Genomic DNA, 20,161 nt, shown 5'->3' with positions numbered 1-20,161 from the left:
TCAGTGCAAGTAACATCTCTACACACCCACAGGCAGTTCCTCACAGTGAATGCGAGAGAAGACTTCCTCACTCGAGTGAGCCACTTGGCTTCCTTTGCTTACTTCAAACACAGGGCCAAGAGCAGACGCCCTGTCTCTCGCACGCACGCACTCGCGCACACAGTCACAGTCACACACAGTCTCTCAGTGAAACACTGCCAAGAATAGCAAAATACCAAACGAAGAAAAACACAAAATAGCTGCATCCTGCACAACAGTAGTAGCTACCATATGATTTTCCCACATGCTTTGTGGTGCACTCAGTGTAAAGATAATTATAACACTGCTCAATTACAGTTACTATGTATATGGAATCATTCATGTTGCTAAAACTGACATTTTCAATATCTCTGACAACCTCATCTCTTCGCTTGACATTTTGCTTGTAGCGCTTGAGAGGGTGTCCACAATGAAGGTGTGGGTGGGACTGAGGACAAAAGAGGTGTGAGTGCGGTTTACAAACACAGAGTGTACAAGGGCCGCAATATTCTACATAGTACACCTTTAAAGGAGAGTGAGCTATCTACCATTGTTTTGTATTATTCCACTTAATTCTAATGGGAGAAAGCAGATAGGGTTACAGACAGAGATGAGATCACAGTACAGAAACAATAACACAAGGGACTCAACCTCCTGACCACATGGGGGATTTGAATATGGATCTGAGAGCTGGCTGCCCTACGGACTTCCCTAGTCTCACCTCAAGTGTGTGCCATGTTTTAATTGTGCGTGTGTGTGTGTAGGTGTGTACGCGTGTGTATTGGAGTTCTAAATGTTTATGCATGCATGATGCTAGAGTTTCAGTAATTAGTGAGGCATGTCAGTGGACGCTGTGCGCTGGTTGCAGTACATGAGCGATGTGCATGCAAGCTTTCATCGAGATGCGTGAGTGTGTGTGTGTGCGCGAAACACGGGGTCTGAGCAGTGTCCCGGTCGGCTCCGCGCAGAGAGCAGCGCGGGAAACGAGCTCCTCCGTGGCCCTTTGAGGTTTCGCCGCGTTCGCGGTGCCGGAGCGGGAGGCACAAAGCCCCCGCTTGTTTTCCAGAGGCGCGGCGATGTGACAGAAGCGCACAGGGGCCGGGTTCTACACACCTCCCCTCCGCTCACGGGACGGATGCCGTCCAGCGGGGGTGACCCAGGAGGTCACTGCCGCACAGAAAGAGTGTCACACAGCACCCTCTGTCCAAGCCCTGGGCCCTGCCCCCCATCACAAAAGGGTACTGATGAGGCACAGCAGTGGTAATAAGGCTTTTTTTTGTTACTGGTGCATTTTGAGTTTATAATGTATGCCCTTGCAATCTGCAAAACATCCTTAGTTATGAGCATATAGATACATGTTTACAGTAAATTCAAATTAAATAGTATCTAATCTTATCAAGCCACAAGCTCTGTAGGGCCGTGGGAATCTGTCTCTCCACTCCCACAATGCTGATCATGTGGTCTGTCCGTCTGTCTGTGTATGCAGCTGACGGCCCTCTGAGTGCAGTCTGTGAATGACTGTTACTTCTGTCCAGCAGGTTCTAATCACCATTTCCCCAATTTATCAAGTGCCTGCTGACAAAAAAAAAAAAAAAAAACAGTGCTTCGGGACTGAAATTTCTTCTTGTGCTCAACCCAACACATTCAAATTCACCCACCCATTGATCCATTTCTGAAGGCAATTCCTAGAGAACGACATTTCTTAAAGAATAATTAGTGCCTGACTGGCTGCTTACTCTAGATTACATACAGTATAATGGGCAAGATTCAAAAAAAAAAGTGCCTTCCTCTGAAAAAGATACACAGAAGATAGTCAAATATCTTGTGTGTGACTGTAAAGGGTGACATTTTCTTAAATTTAAAGCTGTTTCCAGCAGCACATCTGGATTCTGTATCAAAAACACAATAACTATAACACACGTCAATATATTCCATCACATAAGAGATTCTGGAAAATACAGACACTCATAAATAAATAATCCAGAGCTACCTTCCCAGTATAGACGTGTCGCCGAAGAATCCCTGATATTTTTTTTTTTTTTACTGTAAAATTGGATCAGTGTGCTGGACTGACCCATGCCAATGCACCAATCAGAGATGACACAGATTATTTCATAATGCTATATTTAGCACATTAATTGGTGCTAAATACTAAGCGGAGACATTACCATCCAACTCACAGGTCTCAGGATGGTGCTCACATGCATTAAACGCTGAGACCATACACAGTGCTTTGAAGCTATGCTTGCATAATAATAAGCATTGACAGAGTACTATAAATGCTTCTAAGTCTCATGTTTATACAGCCATCTTTATGGAGATCTCACATAACTTCCCTTTCTAGACAAATACCAAAACACATGCAGGTAAACGTAATTTGCTTTGACGTGATGCGAAGAACAGTATTTAAAAGCTGTAGATCTCAACTTTTATCTAACGAAATCTGAATTCACAGACAGATGTTACTGGATGGCAAACACATGTTCTGTTCTGTCTAAATATATGCAGGTTCCCAAAGCAAGGGTCCAACAATTCTATACCTTATCATAATTCTCTGGCAGCAATGAATTTTCCCATCACCATGTATTCCCTGCAGGAGATATTGTTACAATACTATTTAGCAAACCAGTTATTGATTTGAGCTAGAGTCTTCATAAACACCATCCCCATGGCAGAGACTTAATAATATCTGTGCTGTAGGTGATTGTGATCTTTTAATGCAGCTTTGCTAAGCTTTACTATCACACCGTTTTAGCGTTAAGTGACGATTCCCACTTACAAACCATGATTTATTTAGGAGGGTTCTCTGTAATATGTTGAGTCATGCCTGTGAAATGGGTTCCAAGTGTTTTGCGATGGTACCGGACCTGAAAACCACCTCATTAATGATAAAATCTCATCTGATAACACAGGAACAGTCACTGCTGTTTCCAGTAATGAATGGCTTTTTACTGTCCCTGATCCACTGTGCCTATTTAAGTGTTTTATTTAGACAGTGACTTCAAGATCTGCAGATCACTCGAATTAAATTTAGTCTGCCCCCCGCCCCCTCTATACACACAGTATGAATGCCAAGCTCAAATCACATCCTGTAACTGAAAGGGCTTTGAGGATGAGAGTGAGTGGGTACAATGACAGATATCACAGTCTGGGTTCCTTTCAAAGCCATATACACAGGCATCTTTTTTAAATACATACAGAAGGTGTATATCTTCAGCTTGTGTTCTTACTGAACCCAAAACTGTGAAACATTCATATCTGGGCATGAGCATGCAGTACAGATGTAGGGAATATTAGCGTAACTATGTCTAATCTTGCCACCTGATCCGAAACTCACAATTCTGCTGGAGGCTTGATACAACCCCAATAACTTTGATACGACAACAGGACACTTGGAAGTGATGCACAATATGGTGGAATGATTACACTAAAAAAAAATATTAATTACATTCTCTGTGTCAATCTTGTGCCTGCAATGATAATGCCATTTGTCAGGATGTTGCTTTGGCACAGCCTTCCCAGATGTTTCATGGGATACGACTAGGTATTTATCCTACAGCTGCATATCTCTACCTTTTGAGCATCGTTAGTTTAATTAGTCCAACCAAGATTTGTCCTACTTTCTTCTCATACCTGTATGTAGGCCATGCATAGTTGGAAATGAACACTATATAAACCTAGATTGTGAAATCCTTCTGGCTCTTTGTAAAAAGTCTTTAGCCTACTGATCACATGATGTACTCTACCAAGTATATACCCCTTAGAAGGATGACTGTCTGTGCAGGGAAATGTGCTTCCCAAGGATTTTATTCAAAAGACAACACTCCCCGGTGGAATTTTGATAATCATGAACGTCAATGTTTGATTTTGATGTGTGTGATAAATTCAGCTCAGTTCAGATCCACTTAACCAAGGTTGTGTGATATCCAAACAGAGGCCAGTGTGGGGGTGGACAAGAGGTAGAGAGGTAGAGGGGTGGCAAAGCAGGATTCTAAAAGCATGGACATGACAAAGAAAGCTGGTGGCAAGGACGCTGATCGCATGAAAAGACTGACATTTACAAAAGGATACACTTCTGTGTTCATTTCATTATCCATGTACCTGACCCCCTGTGATGCAATGAGATGGGTGACTTATTATGCAGAAAAAGGACACTGACCTTAACACTACACAGGTGCAGCAGCATAATGGCCCGTCAACTGAAAGCACATCAATTCCTGAGGAAGAGTCAATGACGTTACTCCAACAGAGCTGAGATACAGAGCCACAGTGCTGATTAAAACAACGTCCTGTCAGCCAGCATCTGAGCTACCCTACCCTCAGCGTATCTAAACCTGATTTCAACATAATTCCATCATTCCTACACGCATGCAAACAAGCAAACTTTGAAGTCATGCATGTTCAGTTTGTATTCTGTGTTAGCCATTAGGTAAAACTACATTACTTGATACATTTCTCACTGAAACATGAGCTAGATAAACTTTGTTAAATAATTTAGGGGTCTCATTCAATTCTACCAAATATTGTTCGCCCTTAACTTTGATGAACACCCAGTTATTTTGTTGTGATCCGTAACACAACATAAGTTCAGTTGTCACTGAAATTAAATGATAAACATTAAGTATCCAAAAAAGGTAACTTGTTAAAACTCTTGCTGGTCTATGTTCTCTAAATGTCAAAATGCAATATGATAACAAACCCTTGATATCTCAGAGCATGTGCGTCAATGTAAGGCTACTGCTCATTTTCTCATGTTGTTTCATTAGAAACACAGTAATGAAAACAGCAGCTGACATACATATACAGAAAAACAAGCACATGCACATGCACATCATCTGATGGTTAAAAAAAAAAAACCCTGTAAAAAAAAAGGTTAGACAGGATACAAAAACACACATTGATCAATACAGAGCACATACAATAAGCAAAAGCCAGCAAGCTAACAGAGGACTGGAAGATATTGTACCATACAACAAATGCTCTTGATATCAGGTGACTTTAAGGAGCACCAGACATTATTCTCTACAAATAAAAGCAGGAAACATGTTCTGAAAGATGGACCACACATTTTTGAATATGTCTGGGGTATGCTACGTACCTGCAGCCAAACACAGTCCATGGATTTATTTTCAAATACTTAATATACTGCGACAAAAGCAGCACCAATAAAAATATTAACTTCAAAAAAATTAAAATAAAGAATAAGATGAGCAGGAGACACTATTTCAAACAAATTGGCGCATTCAAACAATCTCTCATTTTAAAAGCACATGAGTCATTCTGCACAAGATATAAAACACACAGAGGCTGCAGAGTCTACAGGAGCTGACGATGCTCATGACAATGATGTAAGGTCCCTACAACACTCACAGATTATTATGGCTTCTCTATTTCATGCTGGTGCTCCGTATTACTTAGCTTAATTAGCCGGCATGTGAGAGGCAAGGCTTACCGTGTCAAACGGTATCTTTGCCAATAGCTGCTGAGGATGTTTTCATTATCTTTTCTAAAACCCAGAAAAAAGCATCATAAACACCTGTCTTTCTGCCAGGAAATGTAAATAAATTGAGCAAGAAAAGAGCGTGGAGCTTTCCACTTGTGCCTTTTCATTTTAGTATAACAGTGATGGAAAAAGGCCTTGCTCCTTACAGGGATAGAATCGTTAAAAGGCTTTTGTCTAGCAAGCCAGATGTCTTCCCTTTTACGATGAACGCACAAGAGAGATGCTGCGGCAAGCTAAAGACTAACAGCAAATGTTCCTCAGTTTACACAAGGTACCCAGCAGATCACCAGAAAGGATGGTAAATATTCCTCTGATTAATGTAGCCTGCTTCATAGTCTGTACAAGGAGGTGTTACAAATAAAGTGGCAATTCAAAGTAAAGTTAAGAAAGACACACACAATCACTTGCACATATATGCATATATAGGCACGGTATGCAGATTCCTACAGGAGGGTAGACATCCAAGAACAGAGTTGGGCAGCCCTGGTATAATTAAGAGGCATTTAATTGGTCAAGATAATCAAGATGTGGCAGAGTACAGGGTGCTGATCCTGCTGCTCAGTGTAAGAGGTCTGAAGACATCTTCAATAGCCCTCTGAACAGATCTTCCCTGTGGAGCTGTAGCATGAAAAGACCTGGACTTCAAAGTATTAGGACATTTTCTTTTCTCAACGTTAAAAAATATATAAGGATCATCTGATGACGATATCCACAGTGATATCGTAAGAGCCACAGTATATTCGTATATTTTCATGTTTTATTTGACTCAATGTGAATAGGTATTTTTGGACTCAAAATGGCATGCTATTGGCTTTACTAATTAACAAGCTTTTACCAAGAAACCAATCGATCAACCTGAGGCAATTGAGGCCTTAAGAGGTAATCCCCATTACGAATCCATCTACACGGCAGAGTGAAAATCTGTAACTCTATGCCATTAGCAAACAATCCCATAAAGTCATACCATGTTAGATATTCTGAGGGAAATTCCACCACTATAACTACCCACAATTAAAGTGAGCCAAACGGAGATACATTTAAACAGGATGAGAACTGTGAAAAGGGGAACCACAACCACTAGCATGTTTAAAAGCCTTTGGTAAGGCAGGGAAGACAATTAGTGCAACAGAAGGTCCATTCGTTTCAACTGAAGTTTAATTAATGGGGGAAACCATCAAATTGGTCTTTGGAGATGCACTGTGGTTGGCCTCTACCCACCCCTATCAAGCTGAATAGACAGATTCTGTCATTGTTTCTTTTTCTAGGAAGTGATCTATGTAATTTGAAAAATATTTCCTATATTTAGTGTAGCCTGAACAGAGCCAGAGCTCACAAGCAATGGAATAATAATAAAAAATGAATGTAAAAAATCATTTTGTATTTTTGACATTCTCTTTTCTTTTTGTTGTTGTGGTTTTAAACCTAGAATACAATCTTGTCTGAGTCTTTAACCAGCCAGTTTTCATCCATCCATTATCTATACCCACTTATTCCTGGTCAGGGTCACAGGAGGTGCTGGAGCCCATCCCAGCATGCATTGGACAGGAGGCAGAAATACACCCTGGACAGTTTGCCAGTCGATCACAGGGTGCACACACCATTTGCTCACACGCTCATACCTAGGGGCAATTTAGATTCTCCAATTAACTAAACCTTCAGGCAATTTAGACGCTCCAATTAACCTAACCTGCATGTCTTTGGACTGTGGGATGAAACCCACGTGGAAATGGGGAGACCATGCAAACGCCACATAGAAATGCCCCGGGCAGAATTCGAACCAAGGCCCTTCTTACTGTTCTATGGAAACAGTTCTATCCAGTAGGAATCAGAAGCTCTGTCATCTACGTGTTATGAACACTGTGGTAAAGTGCTCAGCATGCAAGTTAAAAATATAGTGGCTACTTAGTATAGAGTGGAGACCATGTGTGATATGGTGCTCTAGTCTTATTCGCTCTGTACGACTACATTCATGACCACCGGTCGACAAATTGCACAGAGCATAGCTTACCATTTCTCACACAAACAGCCTCCCACCTAGTGCTTCTAAAAGCAAAGTGCCAATACGGTAGGAAATCGATATGGCTACGGCTGAATATGTACGATGGTTATGAGGGATGGCTGCTTTCGTATAGATGACTGGACGGGTGCCAAAAAAAACAGTGCAGGTAAAAAGACTGCAACTCCTGCATTTAGTGCTATTCTCTTTTCTGTTAAATGTGTACCTTTGAGTTCCAGCAATAAAGGACACACAGCAGTGTATTACAAGGACACTTTTGTGGGATTACTTCTGACATGGAAGAATGTAGCATGCTCTACACCGCTCCCACATATGGCTATGTGGAAGTGCAGAGGTTTTCATTTTACGCTATTCTCACCCGCACAGCTTTCAGTTATGGATAGTGCCTCACTATGTGCACTGAAATGAAAGCATATTTGGACATGTCACATCTTCCTTGGATGACCAGGGACATGTCCCTCCATTTCAATAGCTTGCTGACCCGCTCCATTAATTAATGGAAGGAGACAAATAGTCAAACAGCGTCAATTGACAAAAGCGGTGTTTCTCAAGGCTCTGGGTGACAACATTCAACTGTCCTCATGCATCATAATTTTGTATAGAATTATATTATATTTATTAAATCATGTAAGTATGCAATTATAGTGGCCTCAGTTTCACCTGTGATTAGTGGGGAAAATCCTGTTTCAGTGCCACGATTTTACATGAATCCTCAATTAAAAATGAGATGAAGCATCTAGCTCTAATTATTATTTAAAGGCACTGGCTGTGCTCAAGGTGCAGTAATGTCTAATAACCATATAACCACATCAACTCAGTGTATAAAAATTAACAACGACAAAGAAATGTTTTTCGTCAGGCATGAGATTTCTCCACTGTGTGAATGACTAGATTCAATCATGAATAGCAGAATTTTACACTTACATATCTGTTCTAATAAAATCCATTTTGAAGACTGATTTTAAGACTGGAAATCTGAAGTATGTTTGGGTACTCTCCAAATTACTCAAGAGCATAAGCAAAGTTTAACTGTGAAGCAGTGTTACTGTTACTGAATGGAAAACAATATTTAAACAACATTAACAGAACATTTAATGCAAGACATGGTTGAGGAATTTTAACACTTTGCTATCTTTGGCACAGTTAGATCTTTGAGAGGATGTAACACATTCCAGAACGCTGTGTTTTAGGGATTAATCAGTGGAAAAAAACATATCCACATCGGAGATTGCCCTAACCACAACTCTGCAAATTAGTGAACCCCAGAGCTAATAACAAAAAGCTTAATTCATTGTAAAAAGCTATTACCAGCACTAACCACACCACATACTGCCCTCTCGTCACTACAAGCACATGCTGTTTATGCCTCCTGAATGCTCTAAAGGCCTCATTAATCAGATCACACACACATCATACACGGCTGCTCATGTGTTTTAGAGACAAAAAATCTCCAGGGACAATGCACAGGATTCCTCTCACAGTACAGGCCACTGGTGTAATTGTCCACGTAGTGTAATTGTGCTGGCTGTTTGCGAGTGAAATTCAATTAATCGTAATCTGAATATGAGCGTTTTGCATACCTGGCGCCAACTAATTAGCTTCCTCCCCCTTCAGCATCTCCTCACCTGCTCCTCCGCTAGTTACAGCTGAATTAGGCTAACCATGGAGATACACAGTCGTTCAGTTCCTCGCCACATTTCATTTCTCTTCACGCCTCTACATGAACTGTTCACAGTTCTTCAGGCCTTTCCATTTGCCTCTGCAAATACCACATCTTTGCTCTTATCGAGATGAAATGGGATGTTCTCCGATTCGTTGGCTGAGATGAGTGTGGAATGGGGTCAGAGCAAATTTAGCGACTTCAACAGAACACCGATCTTTCCAAGCGCTGACTTCCTGTCTAACCCCCTTCCCTTTACATGGCCTAAGTGCTTTCAAGCCTGCAACTGTTATGCATAATTTAATATGAGACTGAAATGCTTAATCTGAAATGGAAGCATGGAAAGTATATTTGGCACCATTTCATTATCATTCAAATACCTACATTCTTTTATACTAATATGCATATCTTGTTCATAAATTTTTTTTAATGAAATCCTATTTTATTCAAGTGATAAACAGAAGGTAAACTGAAAATTTAAGGAATCAATAGATTTAGGCTTAAATATTAGCAAAGAATTTGCTTGAGCTAATGTGATTCTTATGGATCTAAAGGGAATAGTGCATATGAAAGTGTGAGGATATTAAGAAGACTTTTAAAGTAACAAACAAAGTCATTTTCCATGTACTATTATAGACTTAGTGAATCTGTTAAGTGCCTGCCAGCATTAGTCGTTGGGGTATGCTACCCGTATCGTTTCCAAGCACTTTGGCACACATGGAGGGCATCATCGTTTGTATGAGGCTATAATTATCCTTATTGTCATTCTCTTTACCAATGCAAGGACACACCTTATGAGTCCCGACTGCTGCCTCTTAGTAGTGGTGTATGCCATTCAGATTTACAGGATTGGGTATACAAGACACAAGGGGATTTACTGTACTGCTTTTCCAACATGGTGATACTAAGAACTGCCTACTTCCCTTTACTTCCCATAATGTGAGCCCATGTTCTAAACTGCAAATTTAATGTTTACTGTAGTACTGCTTGAAAAACCACTCTCATCATCAAGTCACAGCTTCTAATCTAAAAATACCAAAAAAAAACAAAAAAAAAAACAAAGAAACCAGTCAAGCCCAAAGCACAAAATTAGCAGGCAATGTGAACATGGCCGCTTGGATTTTGAGCGGATCATTCGCCAGAAAAAACCAGCTGTTTCTATCATCGCCGTCTCACTGCAGCAGTTCCGTCCTTATTGCTTATTTAAGTCTACTTGTCATGCGAGTGCAGCACTCTACAGCTGAATGACTCCCAGGCTCAATGCATTTTAAAATCATATTCCTACCACTTATAAACAGAAAAAAAAATATTTATCCAAAAGAGAATCCCCTATTTGTGCTTTTGAGCTAAAACCGACTGTGCAAAATTTCTGTTCACATGTAACTGACTTCGTATTTTTCCATTAGCATTATCTCTTCAATTCTTCAAAGGATAGCAAAAATAATTAAGAGCAGAGATGGAGAAGCAGAGGTCTGATGACTCTGAAAGACAGGAAGTGAGCCAACTAGGGAAATGCTGTGCCACACTTGAATAAAACTGAAAACAAGATATCAAATTACTCTCTCAGTGGGGACCGACAGGTTGAAGTCATGTGTTTTTAATACCATTTGCATTTTGCCTATACTGTGACCCACATCAGTCGAAAGCTGATGAAAGGGGAAGGGTAACCCGGTCGTACCGAATGACATTGTCAAATCACACCTACCACTGCATGTAAAGACACAAATGGTTTTCCAGATTACCACAGCATTTTGGAAATATTTCAAAATTTGTGTGTCTATTCAACTGGTACTATGCGATGTTAAAGGGATAGTTTCCTTTGTGTATTTTTAAAAATATTATTTAAGTTTTGTGTCATTTATATTGGCCCAGACAGTTTGTGTGTGATAATGAAGGATATTCTAGACGTTTCTGACAACCTGGCATTCAGAGTGTTGTCTGAAGAAAGTAAATACATTTCAAGTAAATCCAAAGCAGCTTGTGCAGCCAGATTTTGTTTCAGGAGGCTGTACATATGAACAGATTAATTTTATAACATTTATACGACACTCCATCTTTGCATTTCCCTGAGTGCAGCATCATAGAAAATAGTTATTATTGAAAGAACAAATGGTTAATACAAATGCATTCAAACCTCTGAAAGCATAACAGTGTACGAGCTGATTTCGAATGACATGAAGTGTTTATTTTTTTCAGACCATAAAACCCCGAATGCCCTATATTTGCCTATACCTGCATAGTCAGACATTTCTCTAAAAATGTCTAAAATATCCTTAATTAAATGCAAGAATTGTCCAAGCAAATCAAAAACATACTTCTCCTTAAGGTACAATGTAGTACTGTTTAGCATTTGAACTGAAACTATTTTGTGTGGTTCCGTGGAATTTATTGGAGGTTCTGCTCACATTTGACAAAATGACAGAAAATTCCTGAAGAAATTAATTTCAGCAGAGCAGCATATTTTGGGGCTAATAGGACAAGGAAGTCAAGTTGTTTAAGTGATAATTTAGTCCCACAACAGCATGTTGTCAGCATATGAACTGCTTCATATAAGTATTAAAAGGAATGAACCTGAAGTAGCAATCTGTTCAGACTTTCACTGAGTGAACTGATTCATTGTTTCATCCTCAAAACAAAGATAAATATCTAAAGCTGATTGTACAATGGGTGCTGTCAGTGATTGCAAGCAGCTGTCATTGGCTCTCTGCTCATAAACTCACAGCACTTATGACAATAGCCTCCTCATTTATTTTTTTGTCAACTTCTGGGTTCCTTTTTATTGTTTCAGTCTAATAACAAGCCATGTGTCGGTTGGCTACACTTGGTTTAAGCTGTTGGACATAACAGTTTTCTCAAAAATAAATAGACTGAACCCCTAGTCCACCTCCTCAATTTAATATGGCCCTTCATTCCTTGTGAAGAGAAACAGTATAACAGACATTCTTACAATAGGCAATCAGATATTTACTTCTGTGTTCACAACAACAAGGTGAAAGTGGTGGAACACCGGACTGCAATCCACTGAGGCCTGTCCATCCAGGGCGTTCACCTTACTCTAGCTCCAACAACAATAATGAGTAGCTTGAATTGTCATTACTCATTCTTGGGGTCTTATTAGCACTATTTCCAGTTGAGCTAGAAGGACCAGCATGTGTAATTTGTTTTATACACTCAGATAGCCAAGAGCATGCAGCCTGATGTACTGTTTGAATCAGTTTAACAGGCAACGGAGGTGCCAAAAACAAGATAAACCGCATTTTAAAAGCTGCAACATTACATTCAGCGTGCATTCAGAGATGAGAACTCACCCAATTTTTTGCACAATGCACCACCAAGATCTATCACTAAGAAAACTGCTCATTATTCTCTTCCATTTTTCTACCTTCTCCTATTCCCTAAACCCATGACACAACCAATGTATCAGTCCATCTATCCAGTCCATCTTGCAATACACTATTTCAGAGCCAGAATCCCATTCACACTGATGAAAATGCAATGTGTGCAACACTTTCATTTGATGTGTAAGCACACTGCAGCATGTTCAGTTAGTGTTCTCTTAAGTGAAACTAAGAAAAAAAGAGAACACACACCCTAAGTAACAAGGAGCTTACCATCAGACAGGAAAGCAAGAAATGCCAACACTTATGAACTTGAACTCCAAAATATATTTATTTCAAAACACAAAATTGGATATACTCCTGCTTTAAGGAGTCCAAAGGAGGTAAGTAGAGTATGTGACCTCAATCTATGCTTCCAGTTAGTGTGCTTACCAACATGTATTTATTCTCTTTTAAATAGTTGGACCTGGCTGGCCAAATCGCTGATTTCCTCTAAACTGTATTCTGGTGCCTTTGCTTGTCTCCATGTGGATGTAATAAAGGTACTTCAAAGAGCATGAGAAGAAAATGCACCCACCCATCGATCCCCATTTCCTTCCTTCCTGTCAGAATGTGTTCCTTATTGACTTTGAATGAGCTTTATTTGGAAGTCCCAATTTTAGTCTGAATCAATAATCTGCAGGTTACCAGCTCTACCATCCAGTTGCTGATTCCTGGTGTGGTCCCTGTAGAATCGATACTAATCTAAATAGTCCCTTTGTAAGTGTGCTAGTATATTGTCCCTGTTAATGAACAATCTTTTTCCCCTTCTGATTACAGAACACATCAGCAGTTCGCCATATAATCCAAGGATGTGAACCTGAAAACGAAGCGCTACTCTGGTATACGGAGAGGGAGACACATGCAGAAGATTCTCACCACTAACAAATGCGAATTCCAGAAGTACAAGCTGGCCGAGCGCAATTTTTATTCAATGAACTAATAAAATTTTAAAGCGTATGATATCAGGAATCTTGCTAGCATAATCAATTGTACTCTTATGGGATTGAATTAAAGATTCCAGCGTGCTACCACAGGCTAACCGCCAGTTGCACTCACAACATTGCTTCTCATACGTTTCCATAATTTCCTCAAAAAGCTGCAGTTTCTAAAAGGCGAAAGTTTTGAATGAAATATGTGGCTTACCAGCCAGGCTTCAGCCCCTCTGCTCAAGCCCATGCCCCTCAGACTTCACATCCCATCATTGTCAGTGCAGCTCGAGGACCCTGGAAGAAGCGGGAGCTCGAGTGCCACGTCTGATTGGGGTTGCGAGGAGGAGACGCCATCGGAATCAGATGCCTCAGCCAGGTTAAGATTCCCGCCAGGCCGATCTCAGCACCCCGTCACTCCTGTCCTAGTGACCTGCTCTCAGCGCACTCTTATCCCGCAGTCCGTTCTCTTCTACTTTAAAAAGTACACTGAAGCAGAATTCACATGAGCCGGATGAAAGCAGAGAGAGATGGCAGTTCCACTTCCTCACAGCGTGTGTGCAAAACAGGTACCAAAGCGACAACATTGTGTCATATAAGACTGACTGAACTATTCTTGCGGTCACCACAGGATTAAGGTCAACGTGAGGTAGGTCAGCTGCTGATTGGTTCATTTGACACCTGATGAACATCCCACTTAATCAGTAGTTAATTAGTGACACAGCTTACACTGATGATTGCATGAATCATGTTTGCATGCAGTTGATACTTATTGTTTTTGTTAGTATTTATTTACTTATTTATTGCAAACTGGCCTTTCCAGTAGCAACTTCCTGCAAGGAATTCCTTCCACAATTACGTATAGACAGTTATTGCTGGATAATACCAATACACTCAATACAAGTCTATGCTCTGAATTGTATGATATTCTTTAGATCTGAAACAAACACATACATCTATACATGTGGGGAAAAAACTGCTCCATTCGACCAGCAGACGGGTCAAAAAATTAGGGAAAATAGCCATTTCTTCCCAGCAAAAATAAAAATTCTTGTGCCTGTGATTGATTTCATTTCATAATTGAGAGACAACATAACCACACATACTCCTAAATACAAGCTAAATTGTAAATACCTATTCCTAAATAGTATATTTATCATGGGTCATGTAATGTAACTTATTTACATCACATGTATGACAATCCAAACAGTTCTCCATGATGTCCACTCTGCCCTAATAAAATATGAAGCGTCTGAAAGAATATGGATTTTAGGCAATATCTGTTAAAGAAAATCTATGCCTCAAACAATGGAGAACACTTCCAATGTAAATATACTGTACAACATACTTTCTTAAACTGGGTGTGTCAGGCATGATAAACAAGAGTTTTGCTCTCTCACTGAAGCCATGCGAGATTCATGACATCATTGCAAGTGTAACTGCTTAAATTAAAAATATAAACACTGCATCTAACATCTTCTAGTGATATGGACTTTTGGATGTTACAAAACGCATGCTGCTCAATTAATACAAATCATTTTATACAAATGGTGAAGGTGACCAGTATGCATTCTCTCTTTCAAAACCATTGTTCACTAGTAGACCAAGAAGTTGCACAAAAAAATAGTACAAAATAGAATAACCACCATAATTTCAGAAACCATCACAACCAACGCTGTAATAATATCAGTGAAGGTGGTGATACAGTATATGCGGTGTGAGATATTTTCCTAAACTGGCTTACGCATTACCTCAGTCACTGATTAAGATGTGGGAGCATTTTCACTTGTAAATACTACAATTACCCACTTAATTGAAATGTAGCTACCCATGTTTATGTGCCATGACTGATTTAAATTATATGGTTAGAAACACAATACAAACAAAAGAATGTGAAGACGATTCCTATTATACTTAAAAAACACAGAATCGCAAAACCACAGAAGAGGAGCCACATGGGCCCAGTGGGCTAACGTTGCCATTTCTGATCTTCTTGAGATTGATGCAGTATATCAATAATATATCAATATATTGACTGAAATTATAGATTTACTGACAGTCACCAGTTTATGAATGAACAATTATTTTTGGCTTACTCAAATTATATAAAGATCACATTACTATACATGTGTTTCATTTCCTCATTTATGCTCAGTCCCTTACTCATATGCATCTTTCATGAGAAATTTTATTGCATGACTATTATCCACCCCAATAGCCTGTGACTGATGGTGAGGAGGGTTTTATTGTGAAAATGCAAATTGACATGGCATTAAGGACATGGCATTAAGGTAATGCATAACCTGGAATAACCATGCAAATATTAGAAATAAGGCAGGATTACTTTTTCCACCAACAACGATTTTTGTGACCTTTGAAAATTGGTGACTTATTAAAAATAGCTTTTTCAATGTCTTCAATTAAATCTATTAAAAAAAGAAAGAAAACACCGCTCTCCATTATTGGTAAATTACAGCCAGAAATAATTGCCAAATCTGAATAATCATGGACACCTCATAATGTGCTTTAAAAGGTTGAATTTGAATGTAGATTGGGATGCAAATTTGGGATGTAAATTTTACACATTATCCTGTCTTGAAAATTTACCAGGTTTTGGGACCATTCAAGTCTGTAATAGGAATGCCTTTTGATAATGTCTTTCTGGAAACCTGCTTGGTAAGTGCATTCCCATTGTGATGCTAGGAAGCGATTTTGTGATGCTGCCCACCAGGTGTGGCTACAGCTGTGGTTCATTGTAATCACATCAGCTGTGGCCCATTACCTAATAATGGGCGCCATAAGGGGCCTGGCTTCCATGCTTAGTGAGACAGCTTTTTGGTTGGCAATGGAGCGGTGCTATGCAGTGTGGTGGACTGGTGCCAGTTTTTGTTGTCCTTTTCCTTTTGTGGTGTCTGGGTTGCCAGATTAACCTTTTCATGTTTCCTTAAGGATCGCTATTGGTTTGGTGTTTTTGGGAAATAAAAGATGGTAAGCAAACACTTCTCTTGTGTGTGTTCTGTCTATTTACCAAATGAGAAGCGGCCACCCCCAGCCCTGCATCACACCGTTTAGTGACAGCTAGGGTTTCAAAATTTGGGAGCATTAAGGGGTGGACAATTTCCATGGGAATAAATGGGAACTAATGGGAATGAAAGGGAAATTGTGCAGCTTATTTGCACAGGCTGCGTTTACCATATGCATATAGAAATGTAAACCTTTTACCTTATAAGCAGGTATAATTACAAAACATACAAATAGAAAACAAAAATTGATGATTTCATTTCGTGTTTAACTTCAATTAAATGAGTTTACTTCTCACATGGGATACTTTCATAGAAAAAAAAAAACTGGAATGTTGAATAATGTATTCCCTCTGATGGGAGAATGCACTGTATATGCATTGGGTTGCATTTCTACTGACTTCCCATTAAATGGGATGCTGAAGATTACAGGAAGTGAACATAAGGTGCAAGAGTGCACTGGACATGAGATTCAAATTGTAATTCAACTGAATTTCCATTAAATGGGGATATTTCAACCAAAACATGACAATATCTAGAATTACTTTATGAGTATTACTCACTATTATAGGCTAACATTTTATATTGAAATTGGACTAATTTTTCAAAACCCCTCAGCTTAACTTCTGATGGAAAATTCCGAGAAAGTTTCTGGGAATTTACCAGAAATGTTCTGACCCATTGCAACCCTAGAGATTGCTGTTGAATCCATGTGTCAGGGTCTGCTGCATTTGGGGATGATGCTCAAATTCAATTAAATTTACAAAAGAGATGTCTTTTACCGACACGGTTGACATTTTTAACAAAATCAATTCTGGGGGGCAGGGTGGAGCCAGCTATTAATTTAAAATCAGTTTAGATGCATTACCTCCTATTTTAGCTTTGGAGGAAATGACAGATGCAGGGCCAACATACCATATTTGAATGGTTTGTCACGTGGCACCAAATAACAAATCTCCTTCAACATCAGATATTTTATTTGCTATGTGTTTCAGTATAACAGTGTCTTTCTAGAGCGTATCTGCAAACTTTATTAGAGTGGAGAAATCCTCAAACGATCAGCATTTCAGCATGAGGCACTAATGACTGATGGGACATTTAAAAGTTGATCAGCAGCTTTGACATAGTTGGGCAGCACTATCCTTACAGTGCATAACTACTGATTAGTGCTACTTTGTTTTAGTGCTTGGCTAAAGATATGATCTGCTATGTCATCCTAACCTAGGCCCCTCTTGCTACTACTGCCGCTTTTGTCAATAGAATGCTTCTGTGTTGTCACCACATGTAGCCCTGACTTGAATGACTTAAATCCTAAGAAATTATAAATATTTATATAGCTACAATTTATGCCACACACAATGAGTGCCATTCTGACATCCTGATAACATCAAAACAACGATAAAAATGTGGCATTCTGCCACGAATGCCAACAGCAGAAGTGCATCTACTGCATTCACAGTAAGTCTAAATGTGCTTATGTGTAGATGTTCATTTAGGCTTCAGCTTCTGAGCAAACATTTCACTAATCAATGCAGTACATGATTGTACTCTGCTTTGAACCATTCACTGACCTCCAATACCTAATACATTATTTTTTTCAGGATGTTAATAACACACGGGATTCTGACTTGGGATTCTACCTTGTCCTAAAAAAGCCTTTCGTGGCTGTGCCGAGGCGGTCAGATCTCAGATGGCTGCAGTCACATTTCGAAGACGAGCGAATTAGGCATTTTACTGAGAATTCGTTACTATTCCGTACTGGCAATGCGGAAAGGCTTGACGTTTTGTCGAACGTGGTAGGGACAGTTCGTAGCGTAGGTAGCCCACTATGAAAACATATCTGCCTCATTGGGAGAGATCAAAATGTTGTAGCTACGCTCACAGAAATCTGACCGACAGAAAATGACACAATGGTGAAATCCAAGTTTCGCTCGGATTTCGTTGAGTTTATGTACAGGTAATCATTAGTTTTAATAGTTTGTCGTTTTGGGTCGTTGACGAATATTACATGTTTGGATTGTCATTTCATCTTAACGTCATTGTCAACATGGTCATTTTCACATGCACTGTGATGGTCCATTCCAGCAACAGGATTATTGCTGTGGGAAGCCCCGCACAAAGAAATAACTGGAAGCTGTTACCCCTGGCTCGACCGGCGCTGCAAGCGACCGTATGAATTGACTATTTAATTTTAAAAACAAGTAAACACGACTGAGAATCTGCGATGTCAATTTCCAATGTGTTACAGACGACTCTGGAGTTTGCCGCAACACTGATGCATTACCTCATTCCATCGCTATACCGCACTATTCCTACAACAGAGATCTACAGTATCTACAGTACACAGTGGTCATTGGCTCGCAAATTTAAGTGCTACTAGTCAAAGCGTGCAGATGTATTAAACAAAGACAGCAACGTGACTTACCTGGGATAATATCACCTGTCTGTGAATCATACTCCACTTTACGAACCTTAGATTCCAAAAGTGACTTTCATACTTATCAGTAGGTTAATGTAAAGTCCATACTCGTCGACGTGTGAAATCCTGCCACAAACAACACATACCAACGGCGCACAATGCTAGAGCAGTACACAGGTCTTTCCATCCTCCTGTCTCTCTCTCTGGGTACCAGGCGGCTGCAGCCAATGGAAGGCTTTGTCTTTGCATATGTGCCGCTGCCATTCGGTCTCTCTGCTGCCCCCAGCGCGTCTCTCTTACTATCAAGCAGAAAGAAAAATGTCAGTCGACAGTGTGAGAAGTAGACCGCCTCTCTTAGGCGATGCTGCTAATGCTCTTGAGAAACAAGAAAAAAACCTTGTGATATCATGGCACCAAATGTATTTCCAGGCATCATACATACAGTGGTTTCCAGACCAAACCACATCATGCACACACAACCGACATATCGTAAGCTCCTAAATGTTTGGGACAAAGACATTTTTTTTCTTAATTTGGCTCTGTACTCCACAATGTGTATACATTTGGGTTTCACCGTGTAGAAATTACAGCACCTTCTATAAATAGCTCTCCAATTTTAGGGACATATTAATGTTGTGTAAATGAAAGAGTTCATGCTTAGTACTTGGTCGCATAGCATTTGGATGCAATGACTGCTTGAAGTCTTTGCCGCATAGACGTTACCAAGGGCTGAGTATCTTCTCTGGTGATGCTCTGCCAGGCCTTTACTGGAGCCATCTTCAGCTCCTGCTTGTTTGGGGGGCTGTTTGTTTTGGCCTATGTCTCCATCTGTTTTTTCTTCTTATTATTATTTCTCAGCCTCATAATGGCTTTCTTGACATTAATCGACCCGACTCTTGACCTCACGTCGACAGTAATCGACTCCAAAAGAAATCAAAAGCCTAGAATCAAGGCTAAATACTGAAAGTTCTCTTATACCTATAACTAAGGAAGCAATTGAACACACCTGACTAATCAGAAGCACCATTTGTCCCACATTGTATGGGCACAAAATTCACAGTACTGTAAGGACAGCCCTCCATCTTTAATTTGGTTCATTGTCAATTAACACCCCTGTGCTTTGTACAGAGACTCAGTGCTCATTATTTCCAGAAACTGACAACATTTTCACACTGTCAGCCAACACTAACTATCAACCTCTCACATGCCTCCTGCCTC

At 39.9% G+C, this 20,161-nt stretch overlaps 1 protein-coding gene across 4 annotated transcripts in view; it reads right to left on the bottom strand.

Annotated features, from left to right (window-relative positions):
• The window catches only part of LOC118226451 (E3 ubiquitin-protein ligase HECW1), a 76,222-nt gene extending 56,967 nt beyond the window's left edge, over positions 1-19,255 (bottom strand). Inside the window, exons 1-3 of one of the 4 annotated variants that reach the window (XM_035416067.1) lie at positions 18,950-19,255; positions 5,471-5,524; positions 4,178-4,235 (exon numbers count right to left, since the gene is read on the bottom strand). In XM_035416067.1, the coding sequence (XP_035271958.1) occupies positions 4,178-4,204 (27 nt within the window). In that variant the 5' untranslated portion in view covers positions 4,205-4,235; positions 5,471-5,524; positions 18,950-19,255. The remainder of the gene's footprint in view (positions 1-4,177; positions 4,236-5,470; positions 5,525-18,949) is intronic. The other 3 variants (XM_035416066.1, XM_035416069.1, XM_035416065.1) reach the window with 3 other exon arrangements.
• Between the last annotated feature and the right edge of the window lie 906 nt (positions 19,256-20,161).

Source organism: Anguilla anguilla, chromosome 4, assembly GCF_013347855.1.
Source record: "Anguilla anguilla isolate fAngAng1 chromosome 4, fAngAng1.pri, whole genome shotgun sequence".
Taxonomy (NCBI): domain Eukaryota; kingdom Metazoa; phylum Chordata; class Actinopteri; order Anguilliformes; family Anguillidae; genus Anguilla; species Anguilla anguilla.
Note: the sequence above shows the minus strand (reverse complement) of the source record. Positions and strands in the feature narration are given on the sequence as shown.